The 19591-nt window shown below is 47.7% G+C and overlaps 1 protein-coding gene across 1 annotated transcript; it reads right to left on the bottom strand.

The window, feature by feature from the left end:
• Positions 1-387: 387 nt before the first annotated feature.
• Positions 388-18299, bottom strand: LOC119181004 (uncharacterized). Its single transcript, XM_037432157.2, has 6 exons — positions 18102-18299; positions 14640-15581; positions 11313-11572; positions 6950-7330; positions 910-1192; positions 388-414 (listed from the first exon to the last, which is right to left on the bottom strand). The coding sequence occupies exons 1-6, from the start codon at positions 18297-18299 to the stop codon at positions 388-390; spliced, it is 2091 nt and encodes a 696-aa protein (XP_037288054.2).
• Between the last annotated feature and the right edge of the window lie 1292 nt (positions 18300-19591).

Raw genomic sequence — 19591 nt, 5'->3', positions numbered from 1 at the left:
GGTTCACGTCCCAAAGCCAGCACATGATTATGAGAGACGCCGTAGAGGAGGGGTCCGGAAATTTTGACCTCCTGGGGTTCTTTAACGTGCACCCAAATCTGAGCACACGGGCCTACAACATTTTCGCCTTCTTAAAAAATGCAGCCGCCACAGCCGGCATTTTAAACAGCGACCTGCGGGTCAGCAGCCGAGTACTTTAGCCATTTGATCACTGCGGCGGGGTGGGTTCCCTTCAGTCGGCAAAAAGTTAAGTTTACGAAAGGTGCGTCGACGTTCAAATGAAAGGTCATTTCAGTGACAGTCAACAATTTGCGGTTTTCAGCGAAAAGTAGGACAGAGGTCGACTTTACTTGTACAATATGTGATAAATTGTCGCTAAAAACTATTTCAGTGCGAAATGAGGCCCCCAAGCCACTGGATATGCGTGGCGCGTTTGAAATCATGTGCAACGTGAAGCAATGTCATTGCCTTTTATTAATTTTTCAGTCGTTCAGAATCGTTCGAGTTCAATGCCAAGGTGATCAAACCGGAATTATCATGACTGCACGCACAGCTCAACACAAAAACAAAATCGCTGTCTCGAATGCAAATGTTCGCATAGCGTCAGGGCTTGCAATCGCGTCAATGTTTTCTGACTCTCGGGTGGCTCGAGTGTAAATTCTATTTCAATGCAAAAATAATTGCTTTTATCAATACGCTGAAACTCTTCCTGCATATTTGTGTATTCACAATGAAAGACCCTTTTAAATAATGTTTTTTTTTTTCGAAAATTTGACGCCATGGTCCACTGTAACGACAGCGCCTGTTTTGTCCATAAACATGGCTTGGATAGCTCTTTGCGGGGTCTTTGTATGTATTTCTTCGTGAGTTTTTCAAATAAAGTTGGAAGACAAAGCCGACGAAGCCTACCTTGTGTTTTTGCAACCCAAAATGAGGGTCAAAGTAACGGAGGATCACATTGGTAGCGTTGAACGAGGAACCGTGCAATGTGGTGTGGTTCGGGTCTCGGTAAGGACCAGCATCGATTTGCAGCGCGAATGCCTCGACTGTCTCAGAGACAACAAGCCGCGCCGACTTCACGGCTTGGTCACCAAAAAGTCCGTCGAAGTATTCTTGGAAAATCTGGTTGCCAGCCAGCAGGTACGCTTTGCTCAAGCAGAAGGCGCCGTGATAAAGGTCGGCGCAGTCCTCGCTGCGCAAAGAAATCATTATGGCAAACACCATGTCTTTCAACTTGTTAATTTGCTATGTAATATTTTTTTTCAGCTGTGTCAAGATATACTGCGTATTTGTATTCAGAGTCTCTTTATAATATTTGTATTCATGGGCCTGAGAAAAGCTTGCAGTATCTGAAAATAAAAAAAAAGTATGGGCAACTTGCAATAGTCGTGAAAGGTTGTACCAACAGTGGGCCTTGTGGCCGACCTAGCTTCTGTCGGCTCCTACAAGCTCGACTAAGTCGTTGCTACGTTTGGCTATGAATTAAAACGCTGAGATTTGTTTAGCGTGAAAATATACTTCATGGTCACCTACGTACTGAAGTGAATGATTATGTAATTATGTCTAATTATCATCCTCCTAATTGACACCCAAATAATAAAAATATTCTAGCTTATGGAGTTTGTATTAGCAAAGTCCTTATTAGCATTGTTGTCGTGGTATCAGCAAGTCAATAATTAGCAAGATCATTAGCAGGTAAATATTTTGCCAGATCCCTGCTATGAAAGTCTGAATACCATTGTCTTAAGTAGGAATGTCTAAATAGCAATGTACCTAGGAGAATAGAATGAATCAACAATATACGAATTATATACTGAGCATAATTTTACCTTAATTAGCAAGATCACTAAAAGACGCAGAAATAGGCTATTTGTGAGCGCTACGAGATATACAACGATCATCATTATGATAAATTATTGTTTACTCTACATGGCACTATACATTTAGCATAAACAGCTCAACTTTTAAAAATGACCACCCCAGCACTCTGTACACTGGGTTAACCAGCAGCTCAAACATTCGGCCTGGTGTTGACCAAATGCAGGAATCTGTTACTATCAAGACATAGGTAGAGTATATAACGAATTTAGCCCCTTCCCTAAGCTTATCTCAGGCCAAAAAACTGCGCTATGCTCCATATTCCCAAACGCCTGATACGCAGACCAATTTCACTCTTCATGCAAGGAGGACCGTTAGAGGGCAGCGAGACGAGCGGACGCCTTCGCATCGGCTCCACCTTTCGGCTTTGAGGTCAATCTTTCTGGATTATCTACCTGCCATATTCGGCAAGTTCTGGGGCACAACCGGCCAACACGTTCGGCCCGGTGGACCCCCTTTTCATCCTCTTCTGGACCATTGTTCCAATCTCACCCGTTAGGCCTCGCGTAGGCCTAGCTCGACTACGCACTTCACCTGACGCCGGCGTTTCCATCGCTGCGCTGCCATCATGCCGGAAGCCATGGTCGATGGAGAAGTGATCACCGAAGAAGGCAATGCACCTGGCAGGATTGCTGCTCACAAGAGACGCCCCGCAAGCCTGCTACGAGCTACCGGCAAACAACATCGTGGCCCCACTGGCGCCTTGTATGCCGGAACATTGAAGAAGGTTGCAGCCGCCAGCCGGCTCCCGCCTTTACCTGCCGATCAGTGCCGGATCCTCGTTCGCTCGGACGGAGGACTCGACGTCCGTAAGTCCAGCAAGATCAAATTCTCAGAATCACTACTACTCGCAGCACAGCTGCCGCCAACCGCTGCCGATGAAGACATTGTGTGTACTAACGACACGCAAAATATTTTCGTTATAAGTAAATGGAGTACCGTACACGATGGAGGATGGAGAAGGATTCTCTCGGAGGTCCCTTCACGTGCACCGAGGTAAGGGCAGTCCTAACTGACCTCAATTGCCGTTCGGTCCCGGGCCCCGGCAGCATACACAAAACTTTTGAAAAAATTTCAAGAAGCAGACTTCGAACTCTTCACGGAACACATTAACAAAATCTGGGAAACCAGCCACGTCCCTCCGAGTGGCGGGAGGCGTCTATCATACCAATCCCCAAGCCGGAAAAAATCCCTAGCCATAGGCTCAGTTCGCCCTATCTTGCTCACGTCCTGTGTGGGTGAAGTGGCCCAGCAAGTCATCCTCGAACGAGTCGCCAAATTCGTCTATGAGCGACAAATACTGCCATTCAACCAAATCGGCTTCCGTTCGTCTATGTCTCCACGGGATTTCATGATGATGCTAAAACACGAGCTTTTGGACAAAGTCACCAGAGACATGACAGCCATCTTAGCACTCGATCTTGCCCCGCCACGGTGGTCTAGTGGCTAAGGTACTCGGCTGCTGACCCGCAGGTCGCGGGATCAAATCCCGGCTGTGGCGGCTGCATTTCCGATGGAGGCGGAAATGTTGTAGGCCCGTGTACTCAGATTTGGGTGCACGTTAAAGAGCCCCAGGTGGTCGAAATTTCTGGAGCCCTCCACTACGGCGTCTCTCATAATCATATGGTGGTTTTAGGACGTTAAACCCCACAAATCCATCCAGCACTCGATCTTGAAAAAGCGTTCGACCGAGTGAAGCACTCATACATTCTTGCCCCTATTAAGGAGGCCGTACTAGGAACGAACTTTTATTAATATGTTAGCTCGTTTCTTCGTGACAGGAAAGCTACCTTGCAGTTAGGCTCATCGGGCCCACAGCAGTTCAACCTAGGGCCGAGAGGCACACCCGAGGAGCTGTATTTATTCAATCTATTCATGTGCACACTTTCGCGACAACTTTCACAAATCACCGGCATCGGGCGTGGGTTCTACGCCGATGATATTGCAATTTGGTGTACGGGGGCAATGACGGGAGCATCGAAGAACGACTGCAAAATGCCGTTAACACGGTTCAAGCGTTTCTATACGGAAAGCTGGTCTCTCCCTATCGGCAGAAAAATCGGAGTTATTACAATATCGCCCAAATACAAGGCACGTAAAGACGTTACTCAGTAATCGACCTTCATACGGCAGATGGTTCACCCATCCCCACGGTATGGCAGGTAGGAATTTCGGGCATGAATATAGAAGCCAACGGAATAACGCTGCCAGCGTGACACGCATCTCGAAAAAAAAAAGCCGAAGCAATGGCAAAGCTCATCAATAGAGTGGCCAACAAACGTGGCGGACTGTCTTAGAAAAATCTCCAAAGACTTTTCCACGCGTTTCCTACGAGTCACATGAACTACGTAGCCCCCGTCGATCTGTGGCAGTAAAAGGACGAGAACCTTCTGGACGTAAGCATTTGTCGGTGTGTTAAACAGGTCATCAGGTTACCTCGGTAAAGCTAAATTAGCTAGGTATACACAACACCGTCAACGAAATTTTCGAAGCACAGAAATCAGGCCAGCTTGTAAGGCTGTCTTCCACTGAGGCTGGGCGAGGATTATTGGCACACCGTGGGCTCCATTCTCCCGTTACCCAACAACGGTAGTGCCAGCTCCCCAAGGAGTTAGGCGCTAAATTGACAGTATCCCCGATACCTCGAATCATGCACCCCACGCATTAAGCGGGGAGAAGGTAGGCACGGGCGCGAGCCGTACTCAGTACTGCCGCCGCTATGGAGGATCACGTGGCCTTCGTAGATGCAGCGCAGTACAGAAACTCGGATAACTTTGTGTCTGTTGTTAGCACACTTAAAGGCGACCATTTGTCATCACTGAGTTCTTTACACGCGAACGCCGATATCGCTGAACAGGTTGCGGTAGCACTAGCTCTCGCCACCCCCAAGCGCACAGCTATCGCGAGCAACCACCCGCCCCTTCACGACGGGTTCGGAATGCCATGAAGCTCCTCGAGTTCCCTCTGCTGCTAGTTTTACAGACAAAAAGCATATTATCCAGTTCCTAGCACACGTTTGCCGACACGCCTCTGGAACCATCCTTAATGCCAACGAGTTGGCGCACTCCCGGGCGCGAGGTCTGACATTTCACGCCGGATGAACCACTCGGAGGCAGCGGACCCGCTTTGGTATTACCGAGATTCTCCCCTAACGTTTCAAGAAATTTGTAAGCACTATCAATTGGCACGGTGGACGATCCCCCTCCCGCATCCAACTTTAAACAGGGCTCAGTCTATCACGTTATGTCAACTACAGACTGAGACATACGTTTCTCCCCCGAAGTTCTCTAAATATATAGACGGTATACAGCCAGGCCGCCCTCGCTGTGATAACCCGCGTTGCCCTTTGCAACACATGCTGTGGCAATGTCCTGCAGTGCACGAGAGCTCCCAGTCTCCCTGAACAGAGGAGGACTGGCGATCTTTTCTGGCAAGTAACGAGAAGGAAGACCAGCTACGGGTTATCCAAAGAGCCCACGACATGGCCGAGGAGATGCATCTCCCCGTCCCGTCATAAGTGCGGCCCGCCGATGTCGCGCCCGAAGGGGGAGGGAGCATCGTCTCCGGATCAAATTATGTTCTTTGCCCGCCTGCCTGCCTGCGTTTCTTCATGCAAACTGCGATATACTTCAAACAATATGTGATGAACTTCGCGCCCTCCTTTACCCACATGGTCTCCTATAGTGGTAAGGCACTCGGTTGCTGACCCGTGGGTCGCGGGATCAAATCGTGGCGGCAGCGGCCACATTTTCGATGGCGGTAAAAATGCTTGAGGTCTACGGGCTTAAAAAACCCCTGGTGAACTATATTTCCGGAGTACTCCACTACGGCGTCTCTCATGATCATATGGTGAATGTAGGAAGTAAAACCATAACAATTAAAATACATCACGCTCCCCTTGGGGTATCGGAGTGGTGCTGGCCACCCCTTCTGCCTCCTTTGTGTGCACGCCTCTGCCTTTCGCAATTTGCTTTCATCCATAAAGTTTCCTGATATTAACTACAGGGAAGTCTGTCGCTGCGATCGTTCAGCGACCATGGGGAGGATGGGTAGTACACACATTTGCCCAATCTTCGTACTTGCGGGCGGCGAATCGTAATTGCGGCTTCATTTATTGCTGTGTTTCGGTTTTGTTTTGAAAGAAAGATTCAACCCTTTTGAACTTCGTGACTCGATTTGAAAAAAGTAAGTCTAAACGAATAAGGTGCTCAAACATTCGCTAATATTTGTTTCGTGAGAAAACAGCTCCAAGCAACACGAACACACACGGAGCCAAAAGCAGGCCAGAAGTACAAATATTGGATAAATGTGTGTACTACCCATCATTCCCATGCTCGTTGAAGCGCCGTGCGTGTCAGCTCCCACAGACACTAGCACCATAGTTCTTTCTAGTGTATATTAGGAAACTGTATGTATTCATCGAAGTGCCACCACCACAGCCGGGATCAAACCCGTGACCACTCGCGTATTTTAGATGCGAAACTGCTTTGGCCGAGCTCAATGTGGTGTGCGTGGCCACCATTGCTACGCATGCGCAACAGTTGTCCCAACCGCTGCCAGAACGTGCTCACGCGCTAGCGCGTGTATGACTGTGTACATTCTGGGTAACATGCTGTGGCCTCTGCCCCTTACACTCTTTTAGCAATCATGGGATGGCGTCGGGGAACGAGATTCCTCAGAAGCGCGATAAACCAACGCTTCGTATTTTTGTGAGAACGCGCTGACACGCTCTAGCGCGTTCGGGCCTGCAGAAGTGGCTGTGTAGGAGGCTCTGGCCTCTTCCCTTCAGGTTCTATCACAAATCACGTGACGGTGTGGGGAAACAAAATTCTGCAGACGCGCGACGAACGCAAGAGCTCCCGCGTGGCATGGCGATGAACCCGCATGGGATGCTCCTACAAGAGTGCGAGACGAGTTACAGCAGCCCAAACTACAGTGAATAGCAAGAACGCGTTAACATCGGGCAAGATGCTCATGATTAACCGAACCCATGCGCTGCTTCACATGCTTTTCTTTAGTGGAAGATGGTGTAAATTTTTATTTGTAGAATACAGGCGTCTTCGGCACTTACCAACCGTAAAAGTTGACCAAGAGCTTTCGGCTGGCGTACCGCGCAGCGATCTGGACGACGCACCAGGAGTAAAACAGATGCATGTCACGTTCGCCACGCTCTCTCCACAGTTCAAGGAAGGCCGTTACATAGCCTGGCTTCTTTGTCCGAAAAATCAAGGGTTTCGACGTGCCTCCGTAACGGTCCAGCTCGGCAACCCAGCGTTCCTTGCGTAGTTCCGGCGCTAAGCCGAAAACGTCGAGCGATTCGTGTGCACCAAAGCGTGTGGGAAGGTGCAACGCTCCCGACAGTTTCCCCATGTACTTGCTTTCCAGTTTCACGTGGTCGGTGAACGTGACGGTGCTTTCCGCCGATTTCGCCGTGGCACCACCGAAGTTTCGCCTGCGTAAAAAGTCTCGCCTCTGAATAAACATTCATGTGCGTCTTTACTTATGCGTATGAGAAAAAGGAACGTGACAGCAAGTTATTTTCTAGCAAAGATGATATTGCCTCACAAGTGTCATTGGTTATTTAGATGAGCAAATGATAAAAAATAGAGAGAAGGCACACGTGAGTTCCTGGGAATGCGACCCACAAAAGTGCACTCTTAACATGTGTGCCGTTTTTGGACATTTGATGCGCTCTCGATTTTTGACTCGTCAGTGATCACCCATTTCCAACACGACGATCTGAAATCATATCCATGGTACCAAGGGCACTTTCTATTTAATATTGTCGCATTTGATTGTAACTTCGATATGAACACATCATTAGCATTGTTGCCTGTTACTGAAGTGTTGCCCTGAGAAGTACGCGGATCATCATCATCGTGAGCAGCAGTAGCGGCAGGACTACGCCCACTGCAGCGCAAAGTCTTCTCCCATGTTTCGCCAATCGACCCGGTCCTGTGCTTCCTGCTGCCACGTTACACCTGCCGACTTCTTAATCTCATCTACACGCCAAATTGTCTGTTTCCTGTCGTGCATTTGCCTTCTCTGGGAATCCAGCCAGTTAACCTTAATGACCAGCGGTTACCCTGCCTACGCGCTACGTGGCCCATTTCCATTTTATATTGATTTAAGCTATGCTATTCTCAACCCTAGTTTTTTCCCTGACTCCATCTACTTACTATCTTACTGTCTCTTAAGGTTGCGCCTATCATTTTCCTCTCCATCACTCGCTGCGTCCTCCTCATTATAAGTTGTACCTTCTTCCCAAGTATCTGCTTCGCAGGTAAACAGCATTAAGATGCAGCCGTCATGTACTCTCATCAGGGACAGTGGTAGACTACTATTTATAATTCGAGAATACTCGCAGAATGGGCTCCATGCAATCTTCATGCTTCTAATTATTTCACTCTTATGCTTCGGCTCCGAGGTTGATACCTGTCCTACGTCAACGTATTCTTTTACAACTTTAGTTCTCGGCTATTTTGACTCATAACTCATACTTATTTCATTTCATTTCATTTATTGCATCCTTAAAGGCCCGAGGGCATTACATAAGGGGGGGGGGGCAAAAAATACGCTGTGAGTGTGTATAATTCAAGTTGAACAAATTATTATAAACAGTACAGTTCTAATATGGTAGTTTGGTCAAAAATGACAACAAAAATGAATCAAATAACACGCAAAAGAAACGCTTTGGCTGGGAATTAGAGTACAAACAACTAGGCACAAGCAAATTATACATACAGTACGTTGGTAGAATATATTTACAGCCACGGCTTAATGGGTGGAATCAAAGTGGGATTCCAATTTTGCGCGGAATGATGTGCGGTCAGGTGTGGCAACAATGGTGTCTGGAAGGCGATTCCAAAGTGTTATTGCTTGGGGGAAAAAGGAGTCGTTCATTGCGGATGTACGGCCGTTGATTCGTGCATTGGGGTTTGAATGGTTAATGCGGGAAGAAGTTATGTTTGGGGGCTGTAAAAGTTCGTTTCTTGATTGGGGTCGGAAAAAGAAACTGTGGAGGAGGCATAGGCGCGAGATGAGGCGGCGCGACGCGAGTGATGGCAGTTCAATTGATTGTTTTAGGGTGGTGACGCTGATTTCTCTGGAGTACTGTGAGGTTAGAAAGCGGGCAGCGCGGTTTTGAACTGCTTCTAGTTCGCTAACGAGGTATGCCTGGGATAGATTCCAAATGGACGATGCGTATTCGAGCTTTGGCCGTACGTATGTTAAGTATGCTAGTGTTTTAACGTCAGGAGATGCTGATTTGAGGTTACGGCGCAGAAAACCAAGCGTACGCAGAGCGTCTGAGTAGATGGACTGTACGTGCGGTGCAAATGAAAGAGATGGGTACATGTGCACTCCGAGATACTTGTATGACGAAGGCGAATCGAGAGGAAGCGAATTGATAAAGTAGGTATGATGAACAGTGGTGCGTTTACGGGAAAATGACATTGATTTGCATTTGGTTAGATTTAACGGCATTGATGAGTCTTGGCACCGTAGCGCAACTGTGTCGAGGTCTTGCTGTAGTTTAGTACTGTTTTCAAAGTTGTGAATGGGGGAGTATATGACACAGTCATCTGCAAATAGTCGAAGTTTTGTTTGAATGTTTGTTGGCAGGTCGTTTATGAATATTAAAAATAGAAGAGGTGATAAGCCCGCACCCCGAGGGACGCCTGATGATACGTGAGTTTTAGAGGAGTTATGATTATTAGCCGAGGTGAATTGTTTACGGTTGGAGAGGAAGTGTTTCACCCAGGAGACAATATTCTGTGCAATGCCAAGGGAATTAATTTTGTTAAGTAATAAGTTGAGTGGTACGCGATCAAAAGCTTTGGAAAAGTCTAGGAATATGGCATAAATCTGTAGGTTATCATCCATGCTTTTTAGTAGGTCGTGGGTAAACTCGGCTAATTGGGTCTCGCATGAGAAATGCTTTCGGAAACCGTGCTGGTGATTATAGAAGAAATTTATTGATTCAAAGAGCCGCGATGTGAGAAGATATAATGTGTTCTAGTAATTTAGAGGGAATGCTTGTCAGGGAAATAGGGCGGTAGTTTGCTGGATTCGTTCGCTCTCCTGTTTTGAAGACGGCTACTATTCGGCCTATCTTCCAATCGTCTGGAATTTCGCTTGTTTCAGGGGACTGCATGAAGATGAGGCAAAGAATCTGACTAACCACTGTGACGGTGTTAACTAACAGTTTGAGGGTTATTTGGTCAGAACCTGGCGCTGAAGATATCTTAAGACCGGTGGTTAGCTTAACGATTCCTTCAGGGTTAAATGCTATTTCGGGGGATACAGCGCCGGGGGAACGGGTAGGTATTCGTGTTGACTGTGTAATGTTAGGGGTATTACACTTCACTTCAGGGCCTATACGCCATGCTTTTATTATTTCTACCACGAGTATTTTTATTACATAGATTAACAACAACTTCGTTAGGTGGTCTCTGGCCTGAAATGCCCTTGCACCATTAAAACCAACAACCATCATCATCTTTCACAACTTGCAGTGTCTCGTCACCTATGACGAGACTGTTGCACAGTACACCAGTTTTATGCATTACTTTAGTAAGCATCTCTGGACGATGGTCCTATTTTCAGCAAGAAAAAAATGCAGTTGATTTATTTACTTCAACATGATTTCACGCGTGATCTTCATGGCGCGCTATGACGACGAAGTATGACTGTGTTTTACCGTGTTTATCCTTATCGTAATTTTGTCATAAACTGCGCAAGTAAATATTGCGTGGTTGTGACAAATAGAGAATTTTGTAAGTAAGCACTGCGTCTTTATTTTTGTTTCACTGGTTCTTAGTTTATAACTAATGACCACATTTTCCGGAATGACTTCTTCGGCAAATAAGAGCGTAGGCTAGTTCGGCATCTGGTTATGGGGCGAAATAAATATCGTCAAAAAAGCTACACGAGAAAATAAAGTTATGGTTTTCACTTCTTTAGACTTGGGTGCACGTTAAAGAACCCCAAGTGGTCGAAATTTCCATAGCCCTCCACTACGGCGTCTCTCATAATCATATGGTGGTTTTGGGATGTTAAACCCCACATATCAATTAAATCAATTCACTTTGTTTCTTTTTATTACTTGTGAGAGCGCTCTTTCACAAAAAGTATTTCCAATGAAGCCATTGTCGTCCCGCCGCGGTGGTCTAGTGGCTAAGGTACTCGGCTGCTGACCCGCAGGTCGCGGGTTCAAATCCCGGCTGCGGCGGCTGCATTTCCGATGGAGGCGGAAATGTTGTAGGCCCATGTACTCAGATTTGGGTGCACGTTAAAGAACACCAGGTGGTCAAAATTTCCGGAGCCCTCCACTACGGCGTCTCTCATAATCATATGGTGGTTTTGGGACGTTAAACCCCACAAATCCCAATGAAGCGATTGTCGAAAGCGAGATTTGCGAGTGCACTGCTCACCTGAGTGTCTCGAAGTACAATTGGGTGGCTCGAACACTGTTGGCCATCCTCAGGTGTTTCTCTACGATGCGTTGAAATTCTCGTAGTGGATCTATTGTGACGAACGTGACGTTTGGGCCGTGTTCAATGGATGCGTGGAGCACAGCGCTCCACCGCAGCTTCAGCGACGCATGTAGCAATGTACGAAGAAGGTCGATTGAGTCCCCGTCTTTGGGAATACGTGGCCACACAATACCCGCTTGAAGCAGAGCGGACTTCACCTTAGATAAGATAACGCGCCGCGGAAAAGAACAGGTGACCAACTTTTCACGAATGAGACGAGACTGTGCGAACGCACCAGCTTTCCTCGCGTCCGTTAAGGCTCGCTCATGAATGCGACCAGCAAGGGTCACGTGATCAAGTTATTCGCAAGGCAACGGGTAAGCATATGGTCGCAAATGGTCGTTTTGGCCGCAAAAGTGACTGCTTCGGCTCAATCACTTGTTACTGATTATTGTTTATTTGCATCACTGCAGTAGGAAGCCTCCAATTCAATCAGATACCCAGAAAAAAAAACACGTCAGGATATTTTACGAGCTAACGGCAATGCGGCCCGACGTAAATTTTGAGAGGCGACGGGCACAGGTCGCAAGTTGGTGTGAATGGTATAGCATACAGGTTTCCAGTTACAAACGGCCGCGTGAACGGTAATGATCGCAGGTATTAATCAGCTTTTATGAAGAGAGCTCTTTAGGCTATGAAGTTTGCAAGTGCATGCTCTTAATAAGGTCCAGAATCATCTGTCTGGAATCGGCAGCACATTAAAAAATACAAGCTACACTCATAGGCATCAGTGTTTCACACAAGGATAATTTGCGTGGGTGTTCTATTCAATCACCTACCTATAACCTACCTTCTACCAAGTGTGTCTATGACCAAGTGACCATTTATCGGTATACATTCGACCAAGTCATGATGTCACCGGACGATCCCAACATATTCGTCATGTTGGCTGACGTCAGGCTGGGTAATGTCACATGTTCTGGGCTCCACTGACACACGATTGTGCCGGCATCAAACTATCTAACTGTGGAGCTGTTTAGGCTTGCCGAAACTGTTGTTGTCCTGCATTAAAAGAACGAGGAGGATCTGACACGTTAAGAGAGGGAATCTCAGCCTCGCATGACGAAGGCTGGCAAAGGCAAGAGGCACAGTATGGAATATCACAGGTGTGGGAAAGAAAGTGAGGCTGAGAAGGACTAATGTAAGAATGAAGTGGAGAAAAGGAAAGTCAGGGCGCGGCTTTGTATAGTTTAGCAAGGGAAGCGAAACCTAAATGAGGTTTATAACTGGTGTATGGATGAGGAAAAGGGGAAAACGAGGATGTCAGGGAACAAAGCGATGCATAGTGTTGGACAGTGGAGTGTGAGAGAGAAAGGAGAGTGAGAAATAAAGACGGAGGCTAAGGCCCCCAGTTCTCCGGTTTTCTTATTTTCGGCATCCCTAGTGCATTGAATCTGCAATGTTTTTGGAGCACTGTGTGAGACGCCAACGCCGACGTTCATTTTTCACACTTCATGAGGCACCTAGGCCTTTCGCATAGAAAAGTCGCAAACGTGATAGGTGATAGCGCTACCTTCGGTAGCTCGTCCATATCTCCTCGGCGCACTGCGTCACAACTGCGGTAGAAAGCAGCCGCCCTCTGGATCGGTTTCTGCGCCTTGCGTGGCACGGGCACCGAACGCAGAAGGTAGGACATGCGGCGGAGCTCGGAGAGAAACGCCGACTCGCGCACAGATAACCTGCTGTGGCGCCGCCAGCCGTCGCACACGAAACGCGTGAAGCATTCGCACGGGTTCACTGTGGAGTTCATGGAGGCCACCAGGCGTTGCGCGTACTCGCGGCACGGCTCCGTGCGACACACGGCGGCCGGCTCTCGCAGCCCATTGAGGCGACCTCCGAGGACGCCGAGTAAAAGAAGCAAGACGCCTGCCACGACCAGAACGAGCAGAGAGCACAGAATGACGGCCACTGGTTGGTTCCTGAAGAAAGCCTGCGGATTTGTAACATAGGACGTTGTGTGTCATTTCCGGTCACGATACTAGTTGGTCGGTTGGAGAACTTCGCTAAATTTTGTTGGCCTGAACCCCGGTGCTTGCGCCAGCTGCTAGGCCTCTAGAATCCTTTTCTGGGGGCTGGAGAGGGCCGCCTTCTTCGCCGTCACTACTAAAACCATTCAAGACATCTGCTTCGAGTGTGACGTATGACATTTCCAACCAGTAGTTTGGTCAGTGTTTTGCTCATTCAGTATTGCGTAGCCTCCATGTTCGATTTATACAGTACTTCAATTTTATACAGTGGTGAAGGCAATGTAACGTTTGTAAGTAGCGCGACGTTGCTTCTGCGTCAATACAAGAGTCTAGAGGTGACCTCAAGTGGGCTAACACCGGTTAGGGGTGGCCACGTGTTCGCACTCTTGTAAAAGGAAGAAAGTGGGATATAAATAAGTGGAGAAAGGGAACTACGAGGACCGGTAAACGTGCACACTGCATCCTTTCACAATTATTTTCTATCAGTGCTTGAACTCAATTGAAGCCACTGCGCGCTGATAGTTTTGCTACTCTATAGCAGACTGTAGAAAAAATATGCGCAATAAAATCTGTTTATAGTGACCCACAGCATTGTCCCTATGAAATGGGGTTAACACTCTTTGGAACCCGATAGAATGTTACTATCTATCTATCTATCTATCTATCTATCTATCTATCTATCTATCTATCTATCTATCTATCTATCTATCTATCTATCTATCTATCTATCTATCTATCTATCTATCTATCTATCTATCTATCTATCTATCTATCTATCTATCTATCTATCTATCTATCTATCTATCTATCTATCTATCTATCTATCTATATAGAAACAGTCACGTCTGTCAAGTAGATTTGCCCCGCCGCGGTGGTCAAGAGGCTAAGGCACTCGGCTGCTGACCCACGGGTTGAGGTATCGAATCCCGGCTTCGTCGGCTGCATTTTCGAAGGAGGCGATAATGCTAGAGGCCTGTGTGCTCAGATATGGGGGCACAATAATGGGCCCCAGGTGGTCGAAATTTCTGGATACCTTCCCTACGGCGTCTCTCATAATCAAATGGTGGCTTTGGGACGTTAAACCCCATATATTTGTCTACCAGGTAGAATTTAAATATTCTCGTAACACTCTTCATAATTTCTATAACTTTTTTTTTGTTTAGTATCCTTTGAAGGCAGTCCGCTCAAAATTTTTTTAAACTACGCCACACAACATTTGCTACAGAACATGTGAAAAAAAACAAGCAATGTCACGCACCTTTACGCCCACGTTTTTCTCAGTGAAGAATCTTTCCGTCGAACTTGAAATGGTATTCAAAGGGCTGCGCAGGCTGCGGAATGGCTCCCAACCTTGAGATGCACCATTGTGTAGTTTCCCGGCATGGAACGGCGGCTTGCGCCACCACGTCGAGGTCCTCAAAGGTTGCGAAACCTGGTCACGCGATGACTCGAAGGTGAGTGGTAGAAAGTCGGAGTTCTTGACCTTTCGTTTCTTCTTCATCCACGGAGGATTGAATGTGTGATGCAGCTTCAGCTGCGGCGTCGGTAAGTCGCTTGGAGATGCGGAACTAGCAGTGGACATATGTGAGCACTCCGAACCATTTTCGGAGACGCTGGTAAGCTCCGGGGACACGTTGCGACACGGAGGCACTGGAGAAGATCTCAGCGTTGTCGAGGCGTTCTCAGCAACGGATGCTCTTCTAGAACTTTCGCCCACCACCTGAGGCACAAAAAAGTCTTTGTCAGAGTCAGGAGGACTTCTGTTGGCAGGTGTTGGAAATCCTGTGGAGCTAGTATTTGGGTCAGAGTCTCTGCCTTCCTTTACCGGGATTTGCGCGTTGGTGCTCTGGTCTTGGTCTGCCAATCTTAGGTCCCAGCTGGAAGACGGTGGCGTAGCGAGTGATTGACCTTTCCGCGAAGCATCGATGTCTATCTCGTGGTTTGCTTCCATGCTCGGCACAGCACCGCCATTGAAGTTGCGCTGATGCGGTTGCTGTCCAACCTGGCCCGACACAAATGCCGTTCGCGTACCGCGGGCCGCTATAATTATTCCCTCCCGCAATGCACTCGACGACGTTGAATTGATGGGTGTCTTCGACGTCTCACGTTGCCAAGTCAATGAAGGCCTGCTTTCCAAATGTTCTGCCAGTTCCACACGCCCGCTTGTTTTGGGAATCGCTTGTGTCCTGTGAACCTGCATCTGCAAGATGGAGAGAACCAAATGCAATATTGAACTTCCTTGGGTTTCTGAGAGGTACAATCAGCGTCGTATGAAACCCGAACAGCGGCAAGCATTCGTTATGGTATAGCGCGCGCTTCGAAGAATCACGTTGGACCGGCGCATGCATGCGGTTTGGCTGCAATGTGAGCATGCCCGCCTGTCCACGGTGATCGCACATCGTTCAGCTTTTCTACGCACTGCTGTCTTATGAGTCAGTGACACTTACGCAGCCGTACCCAGTGACGCAGGCAATGGACCCTCAGTTGCTGCAGCTTCCTTAAGTTTGGGTCTTCAGTTTCGTAAATTACTGGTTTGGCTATGTTTTACTTGCTTATCGGCGTTGCTCTTTCCTTGCGAAGCACACAAGTGCTGTCATCGTACTGTGTTCATGCCGATACAACGCCGATATGCGAACTAAATCTCTTTTCTAATAAATGTTATTTCTAGCCATAATCACACTCATTCGCTCATTATTCTACTTTTTTCTGTCAATGGTTTTATTTGTTTGCATACCAAGTCTTATTGCACTAAGAACTGTCACAAGTGATAAATAATTATTTTGTAATGAACATCAACGTTTGAGATCATTATATCTATCAAGCGCAGTGCCTCCTGAATGCTATGCACGTTTTTTTTTACCGCACGGAAAAGGTGCATTTGGACAAGTTGGTATCTTGTTCGCAAAAAGAACCTTTCGCTGGATTTGTATAGCGAGAAATGACCCCTTGTAGTGCGTCGTGGCGACCGCAGTCTGCGGGTAGCGGGGTCGGTCGCCGTCGCTCCGTCGAACCAAGGACTAGGGGAGAGCTTTGAGCAAACTCAACGGATTTATTTAAAACTTTACAATGAGTTGTCGAGATGAACACAGAAGAGACTTGGGCGAGGCGCTGCACGCCCTTTTTGTTGACCCCCGTTCCCTAGGTCCCTAGGTTGGGGATCACTGCACAAAACAATGCGGACCAATGGTGATGTGGAAGTTCCTCTCAGTGAAGTACTGCCCTCGGAAATGTACACGCCCGTCATGTATGTTCATTGAGGCACAACACTGGCCTGCACATACACACACACCCATGCCACTAGTCGCGCACTGCCGTAGAACAGGGAGGGGGAGAGCGGAAGACCCACGGGCGCCTCGACCCCTTTGGTGCCAGCCTCGCGCTGCGTTCCCACGGAAAGATTTTAGCGCGCCCTTTCGAGAGGTGCCAGGTTCGTAGAATCCTCTGGGGAGAGCCCTTTGACCAGCGCCGTCGTCGTCTGCTGGTTAAGGCGCCAACGTGATGCGTGGCCCAGGCGGGAGATAGAGCGGCGGCTCCATAACCCTCTTTTGCTACATTCCACACAGTTGGCGCCGCTGTCAATCATAGGGCGCCGTCTCGTGTAGTCGGCCCCTGTTGCTTCCTCTGTCCAGCCGTGGTGAGACTATCCTTTTGGCACTGGTCCGGTGGGGCGAATGACCCGCTGGGTCAAGGCATAGCTTGATTGCTACACCCTTAACCTATTTCTTTCAGCTCCATCAGCGTTACTGTCTCTCTCACTCACGTGTACTTCCTGATATTTCTACGCACTGGCGTTCATCGCTGGGTCAACCTTCTGAGAATATATAGAAGACGTGATTAATGCTGGTAGGAAGGGGGGGAGATAGTTTAAATTACCCAACTAACAAGCTCCTTCATGGGAAGTTATGCAGAAAAATACCTCGTGTATGAATTGCGACCTCTGATAGTGTGTATTTTATGATACGATATTTCCGCAACGTGGAAATAACAGGAGACAGGGCCACGGTGCGACACAGAGAAATAATGTCTGTGTTTACAGATCAAGAACGAGAGCAGAAGACTCTACAAGTCGTCTTCCTCAGAGGAGCGGTGTTTGCTGCCCGCGCTCGTCTCTTCGTTGTCCTCTGCCATCCTGCCAGCATTTAGTCGTGACAATATCAAAAGAAACTAAGTACATCCATACATATATGCGAGATAGCGATATATGCGAGATGATTAATATTGCTCACCACATGATAAGAAATGAGTATACTAGCTCAAACTGAATGAGTAATATTTTGTTGAGTTTGTGTCCTATCGTGAGTGTCATTGAGCAAATTTAAATATGAGTCGGAATGAGTCTGACTGAGAAAAATTTGAATGAGCAGGAGTCTGAGTGAGCCTTAAGCAAAAAATATGTCATGAGCGAGTGTGTGTGGGCTCCACGTTTTTTTCCCGACTTATGGACTTGCTATGTGGGTTTTAGTTTCCATAAACTACGATGTGAGTATGAAAGAAGCACGGTCTATGGACTTAAGCTATCCTATCTTAAGATTACTAAGATCTTCCAAAACAACGGTTGCGCATATATAGTGTTGCCGCAGCTCATTTACGAGTTTTCAAAAGGTCTCAGCCTTTCTATTTCTTTTGACTAAAGCTCCAAATAAAATTCTGCGTGGCTATGTCGTTTGCCGTGCAAAGCATTTGACGTTATCATCAGTGTTGCTTGTTTGAGGGGCACTACCGTTTGCGGGGGCTTGTGGGGTGCCCTTGCGTGCTGCTGGGCTGTACCAGCAGTGTGCGATGCGAGTGCCGGCTGGCCATCTCGTTCTTTGACGCCAGGGGCACGGTTCTCGAAGACAGGCGGCGGTGAACAAGGAGCTGAAGGCGGAGAAGAGTGGCCGGAAAGTTGCGGGTCGGCAACACGGGACTCGTGCTCCATCCTCGTCGCTGAAATGGGATGCGCGGCGTCCTGCTCAGCAAGGTGGCGCTGTAGATCACTCGCTATTACAGATGGTGTTCGCGGTGACAACCGAGACGACCGTGTCGTGGCTTTCTTGAAGCGGTTCCTTCTCCGGTGTTTTAAGATTCAAAGTTTGTTTGCCGGACTAGTTAGTGAATATCCGTAATAGCTCACACCGCACTCAGACGCACGGGCGAAGAAGACACACATGAAGGCAAGCGCTGAAGTTGGCACTTGTATTCGTGTTCGTCATGTGTCCATTTTGCGTCCGTGTCTCTGAGTGCGCTGGAGCTATTAATATCCAAAGCCTTTAAAACGGCCTCACAAATTCCATGCGTGCTTGAACTCTTAGTTTGATCTAGTACCATAGATTTGGTACCAGCTTTATTTTTTTAGACCTTTATCGAACATTTGGCCAACAGTAAGTTATAGACCAGAAACGCCTGGAAGAGGAATATGAGTTACATATTATAGTGGTGCCCCCCAAAAAGTACGGCAGCTATTTGACAGGTATCTTACTACACGCGCACTCAAACAGGGCTCGTGCAATTCTTGTGAATCGCATTGAAATCGAGCCGGAGCGCAGCAGAGCAAAAAGAAGCGAACTGGACCAGCTGAAGTCCCTTGAGCACCGTTCACAGTGGTACCACCTGTGAGGCACTAGGTTACTGCTTCCTTAATGAATAGAGAACGCTGCGGGCTATTCTACTGCGACTACGCTATCGGCCGAGATTCCGCCAGATGTTCGCTTACGGTTGGGCATCTTGTTTTGATGGTGGTGAGATATTAATTTCAATAGTTTATAGCTTTCAATAGTTTTATTTTAGGTTTTCGGCACATCTTCGCACTTGAATATGGGTGGCGCATTTGTGGCATAAATCAGGCACGTAGAAATAGAAGCAGGGCCGTTGGTGGCCTATTGTGGTATTGCACTTGCTCATCTCCCAAACCACATGTGTTCTGAATAACAACGCGGCGGGAGGTATAGCTCGCCTGCGTTGCCCACCCATTGCACGTGCACTGTGTATAGACAGCGTTGGGAGGTGAGAAAGACAAGTGGGTGGTGAAGCGGAGCAATGACTGACGTTTTCACCACCGCCCACTGCGTGGAGAATCTTTTGTATTGCTTATAAAATTACCATGTCTGTGGTGTAGTGACTCCTCTTGCCGACTGTCTTCACTCCCTTCGATATTCGACATCATCCCGTCTCGATCACCTTGGAATACCCCAGAATCGCGTTCGTCAGCCAATGTCACATTGGCGTCCTGCA

This window comes from Rhipicephalus microplus, chromosome 10 (assembly GCF_043290135.1).
Source record: "Rhipicephalus microplus isolate Deutch F79 chromosome 10, USDA_Rmic, whole genome shotgun sequence".
NCBI classification, from domain to species: Eukaryota; Metazoa; Arthropoda; class Arachnida; order Ixodida; family Ixodidae; genus Rhipicephalus; species Rhipicephalus microplus.
The sequence above is the reverse complement of the archived record's forward strand: the minus strand, read 5'-3'. Positions and strand labels throughout refer to the sequence as shown.